This window comes from Haemaphysalis longicornis, unplaced genomic scaffold (genome assembly GCF_048455015.1).
Source record: "Haemaphysalis longicornis isolate Haplotype H1 unplaced genomic scaffold, Haemaphysalis longicornis Haplotype H1 scaffold_5, whole genome shotgun sequence".
NCBI lineage: Eukaryota > Metazoa > Arthropoda > Arachnida > Ixodida > Ixodidae > Haemaphysalis > Haemaphysalis longicornis.
In genome coordinates this window covers 110868041-110884597 of record NW_027526385.1, presented here as the reverse complement: position 1 = coordinate 110884597, position 16557 = coordinate 110868041, and the positions used below count along the sequence as shown (strand labels likewise).

The following is a 16557-nucleotide window of genomic DNA, read 5'->3' as shown; positions in this document are numbered from 1 at the left end:
CCATACCCACAAGGGCTATTGACCAGCTCTAAATGTGACTGCTAAAGGTGGAGGAATTTCAAAATAGCCTTAGGGGTCTGCTATGCAACAAAGCTCACTGCGGGAGAGCCCTTAATTACGCAACAAGTATGGGTTCGCTTAGCAATTCACGCGACCTGTCATCGAAGGATACGTGCCTAAAAACAATGAAGATTTTCTTTTTGAGCGACGCAGATTTGTTGAGCGCTTACGACAGAAAACATGCGTCCGAAGAGTCAGCCACATATATCTAACGCAGTGTCTAGAGTGCCGTCCAAGGGCATTCTAGCTGATCGTTGCAGGCATGGCTAGTGTGCCGTCCGACAACATTCGAATATTTAACACTGGGCTAGCACCGGCCAAACAGTCGAACAAAGAAAAGTCGTTGTAGTGTAGAGGATTCGTCTTGGCTTTTTGATCCCAAAGTCGGTGGTTCGAGACTGGCTTTTGCCACGGTTGTTTCTTTTTCATTATTTATTTGAAGTGTAATTTTTAAACCTTACGTTAGTTTTGGTGTTTTAAATGATTTCTTTGTGTGCGTTAGGTTATCTTATGTTATGTTTAGGTTAGGTTGCCTAGCTTTACGTTTTCTAGAGCGATGTGGGGCTGACGCGGCAGTTTTGCCACAAAACGCTGGTGGACGTCGATATAGTAGAGTGCTTATAATACCGTTGGGCGGCACTCTAGACACGGCCTATATCTAATCGGCTTCTGCAAAAGCACCTGTCTAAATGCTGAGAAGCGGCGGCATTGCCAGGAAAAAAATGTTGGGCTGTTTCAGTCCGGGGCCTGGCACGTTACGTATATTGAGCAACAAAAAGACCCGAACAAAACCGAGAAGAATTCGTGAATACCGCAGCTGAGCTTAGTTAAGGTTGCTTCGCTTTTACGCAAGGCACAAATTGGACTATCCCAACTGAACTTCCTAGCGCTTGGTTACATCCAAAAGTACGTGCGTCTGTTTGGTAATTGGGGAGGATGTCATGTGCTCTTGTGAGAGGTAGTGGTATTCTCGGTGACAACTTAAGAACGGCACCGGAAGTTGCCGCTGTGCCTTATCACCGTAGCCGGATGTTTCTCCGCGCGGCGCAAGTAGGGCGTTACTGGGAATATTTTGAACATGGCGTGAGCCGTTCCCGTGATTTTTTGGACTTAATATGCTTTAAACGACTCCAGTGACGACAAACAAACTGCGTGAGAGAAGGCAGACGATATCACGCATTCACAGCAAACCCCTTTCAAAACGCGCGCACACTGACCTCACGGATGCGGCGCTTTGGCGGAGTGATACACTACATGAGGTGGTGCCGTTCTTGAGTTGTAACCGAGTATAGCACGCTCGCGATTGCTCTCAATCTACGCGTCATAAAAAAATTTTCACTACACCACAGCAGTGCGTGGAGCTCGAGAGCAGCTTTACCCTAGCCGTCCAATATACACCGGTGGAGAGGGCCCATATCGTAAGCAAGCTCCAAGGTATCCTGTACTGAGGAAACCCCCCACCGGGAGTGTGCCGTGAGATAGTGCTTGCTGTTGCATGACGTTTATTCGCTAAATCGCCCCACACAATCAAAATCGATTGGGATGATAAAGATACCGTTGACAACACTCCTACGTGTCCGCATAAGCCTCAATTGGCCATAGCTGAACAGGCTACTGCGTTAAAGTTACCGCCAGTCGAAATAAAGTACTGCAAATGAAAACGAGAAAACATACTACATGAACTAACACTAATGGTGAAAGATCTTACGTAGTGCAGTTTTACATCTTTCCCGGCCAATATTTTATTTTTCCTTACAGGTATACTTGGTCGCTGTCTCTGCCACTTCTTAGATAATCATCTCATGAAATGTTTCAACTAGCCAAAAGTCGGCAAGTATTGATACTTCATTGACTACTACTAGGTTGGGAGACAGCATCAATATTTGTTTTTATGAAATTGCCCGGAACAAGCGTGAGCCGGCTTTCAGGGTTTTATTTGCAGTACTTGTGTATGTTCCATGATGAGCATTCCTCTGGTTAATGCTTCTGTTCTTCTCGTACATTAGTTCAGTGGCCGTGGGCTAGTAATTTATTACTCAGATAGGCATTTAGCGTTGACCTTGATGCTTTATTTTAGGTTGGTACGTTAGGTAGCATTGAAATATTTGTTACCGGAGAATTTCCATGTAGGAATAAACATTTCCTAGTGGGATTACGTGCCTGATGTCGAGGCAGGACGACACAGTCCTCCACATTCTGAACAAAAGTCTCTTATAAATTGTTTTGCATGCAGCATGACAGCTAATGAAGCCCATCACATAAAAGGTCAGAAAAATTATGGTTAATCATCGTTTTCAAGGAACAATTCAGAGAAGCAAACGATCGGGTTCGCCTTTAGTGAATTCTGGAGAATTCGCAACAAATTGATACAGGAGACAACAGACGAGAGAAGATAACTGACAAATATTTTTCAAAGCGAACCTTTCTGTTCCTCAATAAAAACGACGTTGCCCCAAAACGAACTCACGAACAGAAACTTTATCTATAATAATTATAATTGGTGAAGTGAAACATGGTGGAAAAGCGAAGCTTCCTCTGGTCGAAAGGCAATGTTTTTAAAGTCCAAAGTCCAAGTCCAAAATGCAAATCTTTGCGCCCACAACACACTGCAAAAAAGTCAATTCGCACAAGGGGTTTACACCGAGGTACATTAGGCGCCTCAAGAGAAATAACATTCCAGTGGTCGTAATCAAACCTGGGTGCCTCGCAATATCAAGCGGAGGCCTATCCGACTACGCCATTGCGGCACGATCCACGTAGTTTGGATATTGCACTTTGACTAAGGGGTATAAAGAAAGAGCTTAGCGTTTTGACCGCTTTTCTCTTAAGAAAGGGGTTTGATTTTGGGGGCATTTTGGTTAAACTACTTTTGTGGCTGCGATTCAGCTCAATCAGTTTACAAGGCCTAGTTTTCTCAAGCTTACCATTTTCTATTTCGTTTTCAGGGCCCCTTTACCGTGGCCTAAATGCCACCATACCTCATCATTTTAAATAGATACAAGGCAAAGAACAACAGGACGAATGACATTGGTGAAAACAAATTCAATGTCAAACCTCACTTTTCAAATAAGCCTGGCAGTGCGAGGTTAGCCGCATTCAATTGACTTGAAAACCAAACCGCCGCGCCAGCACAAGAACTTCAAAAAAGCACCAAAAAACAGTTCACTAATAAGAGCATCAGAATCTCCATACATGCACCAAGTTCGTGCGCGCGATATTGATAAAATGGGCTTTTTAATCAGTATCACATTTTTATCAGTACTGGCGTTAAATATTTTGAAGACTCTTCCCATACAAATACCGCACACCACAGTAAGAAGCCCGAAGACAGGATCTGTCAGTGTCCTCCATTTTTAATGCCTTGAAATGCATTAGCAATTGTTCGTGCCACAGTAGGCTGGAAGTAACAAGAGTCAAATGAGTCAAATAACAAGAGTCAACAGTAACAAGAGTCAAATGAAAAAAAGAAACATCGTAGAAAGAAAGGTTGGCGTGGCAGGCGGTCGATGGCGATGCAACGGTACCCCATCTCGATTTCACTTGAGGCACTCGATATTTATCTTTTGCAGTATTTCGTGTGAGATGCTGGCTTCAAGGGGGGTTTGATTTCTGTAGCAGACGAGGGTTTTAATCCACAGCGGCTTCCATTGGGCGATCACGGTCACGTTGGTTATAAAAATGGGGCGTTCAGTAGTCGTGCAGTTCAGTCCTGGTGGTTCGCCAGAGAGAGCGGATATCTGGAGAGGGGGGAAGAGAAAAACAACGCATGTGGTATAGTCCTGGTAGCACCAGTGCGGATGTGGTCCGAAGCAATGATCAAGTGTGTCAGTTAAACTAATATTTGTTTAAAAGCCAACCCTAGGATAGTTGTTTACGCAACACCGGCTAAATCAACTTCGCCCACTATCAACATTTTATAGAATTATTTTATTACAGCCCCGTCTTTTATTAGAGCACCAGCACGTCCTAGCCCGGTTTGTAAACGTTGGGGGGTGGTTCCACGAGAGAACAAATACGCGCGGACACACGCATTATTTCCCATGTTTTATGCGTTATGCACAAGCCAGACAATATCTTAAAACTGCAATCTGTTTTCCTACAGCAAGCGAACTTCGCGAGAAAACAATTGGTGAAGTAGGAAAAAACTACAGTCGTCGGAAATGGCGCGTCCCCTGCGCCACGCAGGGGACGCGCGATTTCCGACGACGGTAGTTTTTTCCTACTTTTGGGCTTTGCGCACGGCAAGGTTTGATCGTTCTAAAAAAATTGTTTGCAAAGGAAAACTACACCAAAATGCCAAACAGGACAAAACAAATTTGCGTTATACCTTGGAAAAAAAAACCGTTTGAGAGAAATTGTGAATTCGCGCCACACGCTAGATTTTGCTAACTTTGACGCCATCTGTTTTTGCATCTGTAATTGCTACCAATTTGTAGGTGATAGGTAATGTCGACCAAGTATTTGTAAACATATCTGTAAAATATCGCTTGTCTCGAAAAAATATTAAACGTGCAAAAAAGATTGAATGCTGTGCTTTTTCTAAAAATGCGTAACTTTAAAACTCAACAACAAAAAACCGCTTTCGAGTTTCTTCGAAGCTGGGGAAAAAGAGGCTTCTGAAGAGGGCCAACTATACTACCCAAAAACATGTTGCATCAATTTGTATGCAAGGGAGTTTTAAGCGGCAAAAATCCCGCGTTCGAGACGCGTCGCTGTGCCGTGTGCTTCGGTACTGCCGCTGCGTTTCTGGCCTCGCCATTTGATAAAAATTTGGCCCATCTCCCCGCGAGGGGGACTCGAGTAAATGCGTCGCATAGGGGGTGGGTGTATTGCGTTAACGTTTAGTGTTTGGGGAGTTGGTGGTAGTGAATGCGTTGTATCAGCAGCTTCTTGACGTAGTTTGAATGAGTCAAGGATATAAGGCGCGTTCGTAGCCTCCCATTCTGAGTCGGCTTTGTGGCGCAGTGGGTAGAGCACCATGTACATTGTGTTCCGCCCGCAGGGTCGAGGTATCGAATCCAGGCGCCGGATAGTATTTTTTTTATATAGTGTAGGGGGAGGGGTGCGGACTACGACTACGGGCGTCAACGCGGGTGACATCGTGAGTTACTGAAATGCTCTGCATTTAAAAAACTACCTGGTCGCATTCTGAAGCTACAACAGGTACTTTTCAACCCCTGACGTCCTTCTAAAAGACCAATCCGCGTTATTAATCTTTTGTATTTGCGAAGTTTCACCGAATCATGGCTAGCACAGCTACGTCTGTGAAAACACACGCCAAAAAGCAAGCCTTTGCGGCTGGCGCAACTTTTCTTTTGGCAAATAAAAACGAACAGCAGGGTAACAAAACGAATTTTCTTGGTGTGGCGACTGCCATAACTGACCCCGTGCATTGCAGGTGCGACAAAGAGGGTGCATTGATCTCCCACTAGTAACCAGAGTGAGAAACTCACTGCCTCTACTCGACGGAAACACTTCCGCTGGCGACGTAAGTTGGACGCCCTTCAACAAAGAAGTTACATCTTTCTTCATCGAGGATGCAGATCATAGAATTTCACAGTAATATATACTAAAGGGAAATCTGGCGCCACTGTCTAGGGGAGCCGCACTTTAGCGAACGTTCTGTCATGCACCCGACAGGTACGTTCCACTTGTCCTTGGCATGACTCATGAACAGGCTGAAACGTGGGCTCTGGCTGCAAATAAGCAACAATATTATCGTAGATGGTTCATGAGAGAGTTACTGGATATAGACAGTTGCGAAACTCCCCATAGGCTCCATGTATCGAAAGCCGGTCTTCGGTTGCCCCCCTGCGCCGGGGCAAGCACGGGGCAAGTTGACTAGCCTGTCGTCTGTCGGCAGGACGTTGAAGCAGTACTCAAGTGCTTGCAGCTGCTGTCGTAAGTCATAAAAAGAAAAGCCGCAAAAACACAAGTAAATTTTACGTAATTATTGTGTTTTAATTTAAAAAGCAATCTTTATTTTACAGAAGAATTTTGAATAATAATAGTTTAGCGAAGTTCCGTTTTTATCTCCTAGGTGCCGCGCGCGTTGTTTTGCCCCTCAGCTTCCACGGAGTGGGGGGGCTAGCGCCGCCCGGATTCTGAAGCGGAGTTTCGCAACTGTCTATATTGAGTAACTCTGGGTTCATGAAATTTGTTTTGTTATAATGAAACTGAACCTCCAAAATGTCAGTAGTTTTTTTAGAAGCTTAATGTAGGATGAACGAGGCAAAAATGTTACTTTTTTGTTGATTTTGCCTTCGAGACAAAAAAGCAGCCGTATGGCTAGCTAAGCCAAGCAGGCCAGGAACGTCGGTAGTAGCAATGGCGCCGCCCACGGCGGCCCGCGACTGCATCGACAGATTTCCCTCTAGTATATATCAGTAGGAATCTCTATGGTGCAGACATACCGACATGTGAAAAAACAACGAGGTTGCCATGTTTTGCGCACGGACAACCGAGATGTCAACTTCCTGTGATGCGCCCATTCCAAGAGATACCGCTATCGCGTCATTTTACGGTGAGGCTAGGTAAAGAGACGGTCGTAATGAACGACCCAACATGTTCAGCTGTCTAAACTTTCTTCCGTAGTCTTTGTGATGCAGCCGTGTCTATTTTTAGGTTACATAGCACAGCAGCAAAGGGGACCGTTCGTATGCCCTTGGTGACCTGTGTTCGAATATGTGAATATCCAAGTTGTAAAGAAAATGAAAGCATTTCTCTTTAATTTTATGGTTATGATCATGTCTTCTGAGAGGCTTGAATAGCAAATAAATGGTTTTGAAGCTCAGGCATGTCATCCAGCAATTTACCACGCGTTATTTTACTTTAGTCGTGCCAAAACGCTCACGCCTGCGACTTTTTCTGCAAGTTTACTCGTGCTGTGAGGACAACTCTGCTCTAAATACATTTATAGAGTAGTTATTACTAAACGGTTTTTACTGGCATCGCCAGTCGATATTTTTGAGTTATGTATAACACTTTCAGAAAGCTTAAGGCAATACACTGATTGTTCTTTCCTTAAGGGCTCAATATGGAAGTCAGTATACCGACGACGCACAGCCGGCAAACATGACGTTTTGCACATTTGCCTCATTTGTTTGGTATAGAACAACGGCAATACTATTCGGAGTTTATTAAAGCAAAGTGAAGAACCTAGATCCTCCTATTAAAACACGCACAAATGCTGGCTTTGATGGTGATTTAAGTGCGCAGACCCTACCCATATTTTTGCGTGAAGCCGTTCCTGCTTGGTGTTTAATTCACAACTAGTATACGTCAATTTTGGTAACAAACCTTTCACCATCACATGACGAGCAAGGAGATGACATGCGGCATCTTTTGCGCCCAGACGGTCGCGACGCAAAGTGTTTTTTTATATGTGTCTTTGTGCCCGAGTATCTAAGCAACGATCGTATCCCCTCCTCCTTACCATCACCAGCGGGAGGGCTCAGAAGCCTCCCTACTGTACCGCCACGCCTAAGCACAAGAACTGGCTCGCTTGGCCGAAGACAACGCACCCCCTCACTCCAAATTGGCCCTGCTTAAGGAGGGACGACGCAGACGACGTCGCCGACTTAATCGCCCCGGCTGCGGCCAAATAAAGCTACTCTGTCTTTCCACTGCCGTAAATTACACCACGCACTCCTCACACGGCAATCATTGCGTCGACAACTGACTCGGCGAGACATTGTTCATGCGGTTATGAAGTAAAATACTTTAAAAAACAAGATTTTGGTGACGCACTTCGCTCATTTCAGCCACAAATAAAGTTTTTAACTGGACAAAACGAAAAATATATTTCAAAAACTTTCAAATTTTGCAATACAGTAACGAGGTATGAACAGGAGTGACTAATGTGTGCCAGTACGGAAACAGTTATCAGTTGTTAACTGCTCGTTAGTGCAGAAGTCACACAACTAAACTAAAATTAGTCTCATTACAATCGCCATGTGGTGTTGCATGGTGACGACTCAGCTCGGCGGCTGCCAGTAGCCGTAAAAAGATTCTGTGACGTCATAAAAACCCCCAGAGAGTGAGTGGGAGGGTGTTGTCGCAATTGGTTCTTTTTTTATCGACATCTCGATTGTGTGTTCGAAGTTTCCAACCAAATCGGTGTCGTCGCTATCGGGTCTGAGTGTTCTTCTTAATGAGCAAAGCTGGTATTTTGCATTCCAGGCGCCTTTAGATTGGCCCTACCAAGACTCACCTTTGTGGAGATGCTCCTGTGGCCGACTTTAGCCTGCCCCGCCAGATCTCCGGTGACGTATGGGCCCAAGAGCGGGTACTGCGCGATGGCCTCGGACGCTTGCACGAGAGGCTTGAGGAACTCGGCGGGGACAATGAAAGCGTCACCCTCGCAGAAGGTCGAGAAGTACGGTTTAGAGAACTGCGTCTTCGACACGTAAGTCGGGCTGTTCTCGTCTCGGTCCACGGACACATTGGAGACGGAGGAACAGTGAAAGTACCGGTTTCCCTCGGACATGTTGCGGAGAGCATCATACGCCGCCGCCAGGTCCACCATGGTGGAGTCGTTGGTGTGGATGAAGTAGAGCAGCTTGGGCTCACACCGCTCGTGCACCCACCGGACGGCGTCGAGAAAGCACTTCACCGTGTTTCGTTCGTGGTCTTCGTAAGGGGTGATGATGATGTCACCACCTCTCAGAGCCTCTCGTCGGACCATGCGAGACCTGCGTCGTTCGGTTGCGACGAGTTCGGGTGAGCTCACTATAGCTACAAGGGTATTATGAACACTGGGGATGAATTTATTCGCTTTCTTCAATTTTTCAATTTCCTTCGCTTTGTGCATTGCTATGAAGCATGCCTCCTTCTAGGTTCTTTCTGTGGAGTGAATATTTCAGCGATATGGTGCTTTGAAATAAAAATGTTCTTTTGAGAGGGAACAGGTCAGACATAACAGCCTTCGGTAGAAAAAAACTGCCCAAGATGAGCACTGCGCCAACCAAGACAGTATTAATGGTGACATTAATATCTTTTTTTCATGGAAAGTCGGGTACATGCCATGTTTAAGCGTCTTTAAAAGAGAGACGCCACGCACGCCCCTTGGAAGATGTTCTTTCCTGAAACGTATACTGAATCACTATGCAGATATGTTACGACTGCGGCGACAGTTTTTAACAGCGAAGCTGCTCAGCAAATCGCAATATTTCGTGTCCGCTGTTAAAAATGCTGAGAAATCGCCGAGCGCCGCAAGTTAGCGAGGGCTTTTGAGCGACCGCCCGGCAGTTTAAAAAAAACGAAGAAAATGCCTAGCACTCGTGTGTGCTCTGCCCACAACGACCGCCCAGCCTCCTCTGTCAAGCCAAGCATACCAACTTAGGTACAGTCGGTAAAACGCTTGTCTATAACAGCGATTTCAACTTCAACCAGCTACATCCTAAAACTGCCGAAACATACTCGTTTCAAACATGTCGGAGGCAAAAGCGAAGGGCTAAGACTTCAGAATTCCGCAGTAGTTTTATTCAAATCCCGCACCGGCGGGGCAGGACAGGGCTGAGAGTGCGAAAGCTGTGTTATAGACAAGCCTTTTACCGGCTGTACATGGGCCAAGATTGCGGCCACCGCCCGGCAGTTAAAAAAGCCAAGAAAATGCCGAGCGGTCGTTTTTGCGTGCCTCGCGGCGACCACCCAGCGTACCTGGTCCAAAACATACCCGCTTGATAAGCTTGGCCAAGAGTGGTTGAAAAAAAAACTTCAGCGTTTGCCGTAATCGTGGCAACACTTCCTCGGGACGAGAAATGCACGTAATAGCATAAGCCTCGCCCCACCAAGATGATGTCCAATGATTGTCACTTTCAGAAGAATGAAGGAAGCTCACACTGATAGCAAAAATGATGTAGTAATGGTCGTTGGGGCAGCAAAGAAGAGGCAACTTGGCTGCAATCGTGGACTTAAACCTTCGTGATAGACGTGAAAGCTTCGCTACCTTCAGGTGTTACGCGTCAGTGTGAGCTTCCTTCATGTTTTCAGAGCAGGCAGACGTGTTTGACGCATTGTGATTGATTGCACTTCGTTGTAAAAATGTTATGCTCGGCGTGAGAACTTCCCGCCATTCAATTCGTAGAAACAATTTAGGCTATCGTCGTCGCGGTACTGATAAGACCACCATCATCGGTGCGGGTCAATACGTCAGCAGCTGGGGCTTCATCTTCCTTACTCCGTCATCATAAAATAGAGTCAACTCCGTATTACCGGGAGCTCGCGGAACTTTTTCTCTCCTCTTATTTTACTCCATGCGAGCATAGGTCCGCTTCTTCATTACTACACCAACAAAAGCAACTACTAAAAAAATATTTTAAAAATAACGAATTTGACACAGTTCATGATTGAGAGTGCCCCAACGTATTTACAGGTTTTTTACTTCTGTATTTCCGACGGAATATTTTTTTGACTGTCCTTGTTATTTGAGAACAGGATGAGGCTTGTTTGCCATCCATAATTACCGTTGCTTGTATTGAATGTCTCATACAGAGCCTTATACTGACATGTTCCGTGGCCATCTATACAATTAGCTCGAAAATACAAAATGGGACGATTGGAATCTCAAGCAAAACCTGATAACACATTTTCTGCGTGTCTTTATAATCAGGACTATCAGCATCTAATTGAAAAACGGGTAAAATACTAGTTCACAAATTTAGAGATAGTGACGCCCTCAACAACTATTGCCCCATTTTTGTGACGTGTGTTTGCTGCAAAATGCTGAAACATATCATGGCATCACAGCTCCTCAGCCATATCTTATCTAATCATTTTTTCTTGACAAACCAACATGAATTCAGGAAAGCGTTGTCGTGCGACACGCAGTTCTTCGAGTTCACTACTGATTTGCTTTCCAACAAGGGAATAGCTTACAAACTGACTGTGTGTTTACCGACTTCTCGAAAACATTTGATCGCGTAGCCAATTCACATCTAATTTCAAAATCATCTGCTCTTTTCGTAGACTTGCTAACATTATCATGGATTCGAAACTTCATCCCGCTGCATTTAGAGTTGACATTAGTCAACAACTTTTCTTGTGATGTGACTTCGGGTGTGCCCCAAGGCAGCGTTCTGGGCCCTTCCATTTTTTATGTACCTATGACTGGTAGCAAATTTACATCACTCATGCGACCGTTTGCTGATGACTTCATTACTTAATTCGAAATAACTTCCAATGATCTTCTTGCCCTGTAAAACGATCCTAATATTCTCTTCAGCTTAACTCTGAGCTTAACTCTTCAGCTTAACGCCTTAACTCTGACTTTCCCTACACCTTAAATGGTAAATCACTCGTTCGGGCAGTGACATACACATATCTAGGTATCGTTCTAACTCCAGTTTTGTTTTGCTCTAATGATATCTCTAGAATTTGCGCAAAAGCATCTCGATCACTGGGGTTTTCTTTGCGACGCAGTTTACGCAATGTCCCATCAAATGTTAACTCTCTTTTCAAACTTTTCTTCCCCCGCAACTGGAGTTTCTTCCGCGTGGTCTCCAAATAAAATATATTTATTAGGCACGATTGAACCCATACAAAATCAAGCTTCTGGATTCATAACTCGAAAATTAAAACGGTAATTCTATCATCACACCGATTAAACGCGAATGCTGTCTTCAGCCATACGCGTAAGTACACTGCACGGGCCCGGGAGGTGCCTGGAGCCCGGCAGCAGAGTGCCGCAAATGTTAAATTCTTGATAACAAAGAAGCTGGCTCACTGATCTTTTAGGTTACGTGAAAACAACAAAGCAAATTTCAATCACCGGGCGCCGTTAAAAATAACAAAATGGCTTATTGCATTTAGAAAGTCTTTAAGTCAATAAAAGAAAACGTATGGGCTCCAGTAGCAGCGTGGGAGAAATAGGGTTATAAAACGAGAGCATACTGGTCGTAGAGCACATCGTTGTCTTTTTGCTCCGCTTTGCAATATAAAAGAGAACAAACGAGACTCGGATACTTTGTGCAGACCATGTAACCAAAGATAAGCTAACGTACCATTGGCTTTTTCTGGCACTTTTTGAAACATTCTTTTTAGCCAATAAAGCGAGGTCCAAGTTTAAAACAAAATTCAATTTAATATACTCCCTATAGGCTTATTTTTTTTGACGATAACAAACCTTTACGGGTTCATGTTTAGAGTCTGTCGGACTCGGGCTGATATTAAAAAAAACAGTCTGGCTGTCTCAGGCCTAGTTTATTTAAAGCTGTCGTGTTCGGCCCGGGTTCGGGATGATATTTTAAATGCAGAGCACTTCAGTAACTCACGATGTCCCCCGCGTTGACGTCCGTAGTCGTAGTCCGCAACCCTCCCCCTCCACTATATAAAAAAAAATACTATCCGGAGCCTGGTTTCGATCCCTGGACCCTGCGGGCGGAACGCAACGTACATGGTGCTCTACCCACTGCGCCACAAAGCCGACACAGAATGGGAGGCTACGAACACGCCTTATATCCTTGACTCATTCAAACTACGTCAAGAGGCTGCTGATACAACGCATTCACTACCACCAACTCCCCAAACACTAAACTTTAACGCAATACACCCACCCCCTATGCGACGCATTTACTCGGGTCCCCCTCGCGGGGAGATGGGCCCAATTTTTTAAATATTTGTAGGGCTCGATCCGGGCTCGGGCTTTTATGTCACTGTTTTGTCAAGCTCCAGCCGGGTCCGGGTGTTGTTTCTATCGGGCTGGGTCGGGTCGGGCCTAGAAATTGCGGCCTGTGCAGTGCTCTAAATTACACGTCGATCTCCCAAAGACAATATGGCTAATGGTCCCGCTTTGCCTTTTCCATTTATTACAAAGATATTTACACCTCGACAACACCACCACTTAATCTTTTATCCCCATCTATCACGTCCTATCGCACTTACCACCACTACAGCTTTTCCCACATTTAAAGTGCTACACATGCTTTTAACTTATCTGCCCTCCCACGTGATATACGTCTTTTAACAAGTTGCCCGATCATCTCGCATCTTTGTCAAGCTGCGTAACTTTTAGGCAGACGGTATCTAAATATTAGGCGTTTAACGTTTCACAGAAATTTAGTGTGTTCGTATCTTTTACTACTGATCTCATTGGTACCTTTAGCAAACATTTGAAATTTCGAAGTGCGTTTGTGGTCTTTGTGTGCCCTGTATGATCTTGTTTATATCTTCTTATACAGACACATATGAGCGGTACTGACTCCCTGTTTGTGTTAACTCGATTTGATGTTTCAAGGCTTGCGCTTAGGTTCGATGATCTGTGTGTGTTTGGTACAGTTCGCTTATTATCTGTGGTGAGTTTTTGCATAGCGGTGTCTATAATTTGCGCATTCCTTTGTTGATATGGGCTTCCCCTTACTCTATGGCTCCGTAGGCCTGCAAGGTAACTTGAATAAATAAAAAGATTGCTGTGGCTGAGCTCATTTAACCCTGGCTATGCAAAACAAAAGCTGGGCTAAGCCTGGTTAACACTTGGTTTCACTGTATCAACCTTTTATTTAGCTGTAATAATTACATTATTCGTGGATGCCCAGTCGTTCTTACTGTTGTGTTCCCTTTATGGCGTTTTGCAAGCTGAACAGCTGGACGGGAGATATCCGTGCAATGGTCAGACACCGCTTATCGCCGACGGCTCAGAGCTTCCATATACTGGGGAACGCTCGGAGAAGACGGCCGGGCCTCACTTGGCGAGTAACGTGGTCATGCACAAACCAGCTGCGGAGAGCGCATGCGCCAAGCCAGCAGCAGCGTCGGCAGCGGCCAACGCGGACCTTTAAGGAGCTGGTCCCGGCAAGTCACGTGAGGCGCAGATGTGCTCAAATGATGGTCAAACCCACCGCGACCGCAAAACCGCACGAAGAGATTAGTAAAGTTGTCCTTTAAAAATGAGCTGTGGCTTAGCTCGGCTATGCCAGGATATACGCAGCGCAAGCTAAGGTTCAGCTGGTTATTCTTGGCTTTTCTGGTTGTCTAGAATTAGCTTATCATGCTTAGTGCTGCTTCAATGACACACACACGGTATACGCATTATGTGACGTATATTTGTCAAGCGGCTCCAGCGCAGTGTCACCAATCGCCCCAGAGCTCAGCGTGTTCCACACGCGCACGTCGGCGTTGCTGCGACCGACGCACGAGCCATCGGTTGCACACCCGGCCACCCCTCGCATGATCATGAAGTGGACCGCACCTCCAAGTGCGGAAGTGAGGACGGCGAAGACAATGGGCGCGTGGGGTGTGTGAGAGACGCCGGCAGCGAGTGACGTTCGGCGCGCCATGTGACGTCCCTGCTGATTGCGCATGCCCAGCGCGGCTCTTCAGGAGCCATGCGAGACTGCTCAACCTCGGCCAGTGTAGCTGACGCTACAAAAGGGTTGAAAGTTTGGGCGAGTTGCTAATGGTGCATCTCGAAAAACAAACTGCGCGCAAATTAACGGGAACAAGAACACATGAAGACGGCACAAGCGCAGACTCGCAACCAGTTTATTATTGCACAATTCAAAGCTTTAAATGCCCAAGCGCCCAATCGCCACGCCCCTAATGCTTCACAGTTCTCGGCGCACTCATCTGAAAATACAAAAAACCGTAACAACAAAACCACAAAACGAACTTTGAGGCGCATGAACTGTAAAAAATCAGCAAAGATAACCGCATCATACATGGATTAACGCCCCCTCCCACCCCCAACACGCATGCCCAGAATAGGCACCGAAATAGCGCTCAATGTGCATCTAAATATGCGACTTCTCGATTAAGCAGGGACATCGCCTCCTGTATTACAAGAGGCGATGGCAGGGAGATAGAGGGATGGCTGATGCAATCGGAACCAGCTTTTATGATGTGGCTGGCTTCTACAATTTCTCGCGTTTGCTGGTTCGTATGTCGGAAAAGGATGGCTGTGCGCTCAAACACAGGGACGCAATCAGGTCTGCATGCGCGGCAATGAGAAGATAAGTGGCTCAGGTTACGTTTTTCCTTTGAATAGTTATGTTCTTTAAGCCTGACATGCAAACACCGTGCCGTTTGGCCAATGTATACTTTGCCACAGGCAAGTGGTATCGAATAAACGACCCCCGTGGCACACAGTAGGAAATTGTTTTGGTGATTAATGACACATGTCCCCTGGCGGTTTTTTGCCTTTTTATTAACTCTTGCACAGATCTTCCCCAACTTATTAGGAGCCGAAAACACTAGCCTCTTGTCATACCGTCCTGCCACTTTTTTGTTTTGCTTGTTTTTTCGATATGCACCATTACCAACTCACCCAACTCTCAACCCTTTTACAGTTACTTTCTAGTACATTGGACAATTTGTTATGTAGTAACTTTAACCTAAGTGTCCCAGCCGTCATTGCGTCCCTCATAGCGGTTTGCTAATGTAAAACACGAATCCTGTCTTGGCACGCAAGGAATGGAGCGTGTCCCACCGACGTTCTCTCAGTTACTGGGTTCTTGCAACCGTCCAGAAACCATTGTAGAAGACTGTGCAAAGTGCTGCGGGGAACCTGGCAGCGGGCTGTATCAGGGATTCTCGTGAAACTTTTACATACTTTGCATGTGGATTATCCGTTCCTGGTCCCCAATTCTGCTGCAGTTGTCAAAAGTATAGGGGAATTAAACAACGGAACCTTTGAAGCTTTCAGCATCGATGTAGAGGATTTATAGTATTCTATGCCGCACGAAGCTCTAATGAATCGTGTAAAGAATTGTATAATGCATGACAATGACAAGTGTGCATTCATTGCCAGGTGTGGGATGTCGCTGAACTCCTTTTTGGAACTGTTGTCATTCGATTTGGCTTCAACCGTGGTCGAGTGGAATGGAGCCACATTTACTCACAAGAGTGGGGTGTGCATAGGGTCCCGAGTGGCCCCGCTCCTTAGTAATATTTTTCTGGGAAGAGTGGATCGGTCTTTGAAAGAGAAGCTAGAGGGGCTTGTTGTGAAGGTGTTCCGGTACCTGGACGATTTCCTTGTTGTGGAGGACAGGTCCCCTTGCAGAGTGTGCCCTGATCGACTGAAAGTTTTTGAGGAGTGTGGTCAGGGTCTAAGATTTACCTTTGAATTGCCCAGAGGTCGAGTGCTCCAGTTTTCGGATTTACGTCTGACTTTCAGAGAAGTGTACGCGTGCTACAAGTATTCTCCGAGGTCTGTTAAAGTCCTTTTAAGCTTTGCGTCGGCACATTCAAAAGTGGTGAAGCAGGGCATTGCCCTTTCCTGCCTGAAATATGCCCTATCCAATTCCTGCGAGCATTTAATGGCCACCAGCGTCGTAGAGCAGGTGGAGAAGCTAACAAAATCTGGGAACCCTGATCATGTAATTTCTATGGCCAGTGAACAGCTGCTAAAGTGGGTAAAATTTGACAAGGAAGCCGAAATACCAAAACAAAAACCCAAAAACTTCGCCGTGGTGCCATATATTCATAAGATGTCTCATGGAGTAAAAAAAGTGGCAGGACGGTATGACGTGAACGTAGTGTTTTCGGCTCCTAATAAGTTGGGGA

At 45.6% G+C, this 16557-nt stretch overlaps 1 protein-coding gene across 1 annotated transcript; it reads right to left on the bottom strand.

Annotated features, from left to right (window-relative positions):
* Nucleotides 1–3555: 3555 nt before the first annotated feature.
* On the bottom strand, nt 3556–8877 carry LOC144139372 (uncharacterized). The gene is made up of 2 exons (XM_077671737.1): nt 8273–8877; nt 3556–3797 (listed from the first exon to the last, which is right to left on the bottom strand). The coding sequence occupies exons 1-2, from the start codon at nt 8870–8872 to the stop codon at nt 3597–3599; spliced, it is 801 nt and encodes a 266-aa protein (XP_077527863.1). The 5' UTR covers nt 8873–8877; the 3' UTR covers nt 3556–3596.
* Between the last annotated feature and the right edge of the window lie 7680 nt (nt 8878–16557).

Coding starts and splice junctions, on each gene's coding strand:
- LOC144139372 (XM_077671737.1), bottom strand. CDS start 8,872: ATGCACAAAGCGAAGGAAATTGAAAAATTGAAGAAAGCGAATAAATTC. Junction 3,798..8,272: donor ACAGGAGCATCTCCACAAAG/GTGAGTCTTGGT, acceptor CCCCCTCTCCAG/ATATCCGCTCTCTCTGGCGA.